At 52.2% G+C, this 2500-nt stretch overlaps 1 protein-coding gene across 1 annotated transcript in view; it reads right to left on the bottom strand.

Moving 5' to 3' along the window:
• Positions 1-2500, bottom strand: part of LOC125041513 (cadherin-related tumor suppressor-like) — a 261559-nt gene that overhangs the window by 66493 nt on the left and 192566 nt on the right. Inside the window, 1 exon segment of the mRNA XM_047636528.1 lies at positions 1489-1690. Coding sequence (XP_047492484.1) covers positions 1489-1690 — 202 coding nt within the window.

The following is a 2500-nucleotide window of genomic DNA, read 5'->3' as shown; positions in this document are numbered from 1 at the left end:
CCTCCTTCTCCTCCTCCTTTTCCTCTTTTCCCTTCCCTCTTATTCTTCCTTCTCCTCTTCTTCCCCCAACCTCCTTCTATTCCCTTTTCTCCTCTTCTTTGCTTCCTCCTCCTCCTATTCCATATTTTCCTTTTCCTTCTCCCGCATTCGCTTCCTTCTTCTCTCTTTTCTTATCCTTCCTCCTTTTCTCTTTTTTCCTTCCCTCCCCTTCTTTCTTAGTCTTCTGTTTCCCTCTTTCTCCTTTTCCCTTTTCTTCTCTTCCTCCTCTTCCTATCCCTCCACCTCCTTATATTCCTCTTCATCCTTCATCATCTTTTTTTCCTTCTTCCTTCTCCTCCTCCTCCTATTCCTCCTCACCCTTTTCTTCTTCTTCTTCTTCTTCTTCTTCTTTTTCTTCTTCTTCTTCTTCTTCTTCTTTTCCTCCTCTTCCTCCTCCTCCTCCTCTCCTCCTCCTCCTCCTCCTCCTCCTCCTCCTCCTCCTCCTCCTCCTCCTCCTCCTCCTCCTCCTCCTCCTCCTCCTCCTCCTCCTCCCCCCTCCTTCATCTTCATCTTCTCTTCCCCCCCCCTCCTCCTACCCTCTCCCTCTCCCACCTGCATTTTTTTTTCTCCGGCGCATATCCTTCTTATAGATATAGCTCCCTCTCCCCCCTCCCCCCCTCCATTTTTTGAGAAGTAAACCCTTCATACCATAGTCTAATACGGTTATCCCCCCCTTCCTTCCCCCCTGCCCCCCACCCGTAGTCCCCCCGTAGCCCCCCTATAGTCCCCCGTAGTCCCCATAGCACCCGTAGTCCCCCGTAGTCCCCCGTAGTCTCCGTAGCCTTCAACCCTCAGGCTACACCTCCGTTTAGTCCAGATCAGTCTTCCATCGCTCTCTCTCTCCGTTACCTCTCTCACACACCCTAGCATCTAGCCTCACCCTAGTATTTATCCCGGGATAAGTAACCCTTAAAGAACTACCATCTTTTCCCTCTCCCCTTGCCCCTCACCCTTACCCTCCCCCCTCCTCTCGACCTCCCCCAATTCCCTTTTCTCCCCCTACCCCCCCCCCCTCCCATTACGTTGTTTTCATGGCTAATCATCTCTCTATTCCCTTTACATTGTCTTAGTTTGGATGTTTTTTTCCCTCTCCATTTTAATTTCTTTTCTTTCTTCCCACTCTTATTTACTTCTATCCCTCTCTGTCTGTCTGTATATATGTATGTATGTCTGTCTGTCTCTCCAACACTCATTTTTTCTGTATATATACCCTAGCCTCAATAGAGAGAGAGAGAGAGAGAGAGAGAGAGAGAGAGAGAGAGAGAGAGAGAGAGAGAGAGAGAGAGAGAGAGAGAGAGAGAGAGAGGGGGGGGGGGGAGAAAGAGAGAGAGAGAGAGAAATGAAAGAGAAAAGAAAAATATTTGCCTGTATATACATCCATCCACATCGCCATCATTACGAAGCGAAGTCCAGCTCACCTCCGAGAAATGACAAGGCGAACCCACTCACCGGAATCCTGATCCGTAGCGGACACGGAGAGCACCGAAGACCCGACAGTGATATTCTCGAAGATCTCGTCCGAGTAGCTCATGGGGTCGAAGATCGGGGCGTTGTCGTTGAGGTCCTGCACGTTGAAGTAGACGGTGACGGTGGACGAGAGCGAAGGCCGGCCCGTGTCCTGCGCTTGCACCACCAGGATGTAGTGTTGCACCTGGAGGGAGGGAGAGGGTGGTTAGCTGAGGGAAAACTGGCGAGACTTGGAGGGGAAATGTCGGGTAGAAAAGGATTCAGTGAGGGGGAGGAAGCAGAGGGCGAGGGAACGAGTCTTGTTAGCCTTAAGATTAGGAATAAAAGTATGTATAAAAAGTAAAATATTTGTCGCGCCGTCGAGACCAATGATGCATTTGTGTGACCTGTGAGTGCCGAGGGCGGCGCCGGAGGGGAAGGTCAGGTCAGCGCCGCATGTCTTCGCGGAAGACTGAGGGCGAGCTGACACAAGCAGGGCACCTCCCTCTCCCCCCCCCCCCTCCGGCTGAGACATGCCCGAGGCTTCCAAATAGGTCCCTCGGCGGCAACAATACGCTTGCCTTCTCTTTTATAAATCGTCTATGTAAAAGACAAGCACGGGACGGCCACCACAAAGCGACCCTCAAGGGAGAGACATATATTTAACATTCCGCGCATCCCTTCCTGCCCGGGCATAAATCATGCCCCGTGATGGGGGTCCCGCGCCCGCTGGCGACCCTCACACTGGTCCGTGCCCCCTGGGAGCTCGCGGGAGACGCGCAAGAATCTCAATCGCATGGGGGAGAGTGCGACGAGTAAGATTTGTAAACAATAGGATATTCAAGCCCAAAATAACCCAATTTACACTCTCTTTAAACACTTAAATTGATCTAGAATCCACGGGAAGCATCGCAGCGACCGCCATGCTAACGAAGTCTTCCTAAGCAACGCCTCCGTCAGGCACCATCGCAAGAGCCCGCCCCCCGCCGCCCCCCGGGAGAAGGGCAGCCACGGG

This window comes from Penaeus chinensis, chromosome 30 (genome assembly GCF_019202785.1).
Source record: "Penaeus chinensis breed Huanghai No. 1 chromosome 30, ASM1920278v2, whole genome shotgun sequence".
In the NCBI taxonomy this organism is placed as follows: Eukaryota; Metazoa; Arthropoda; class Malacostraca; order Decapoda; family Penaeidae; genus Penaeus; species Penaeus chinensis.
Note: the sequence above shows the minus strand (reverse complement) of the source record. Positions and strands in the feature narration are given on the sequence as shown.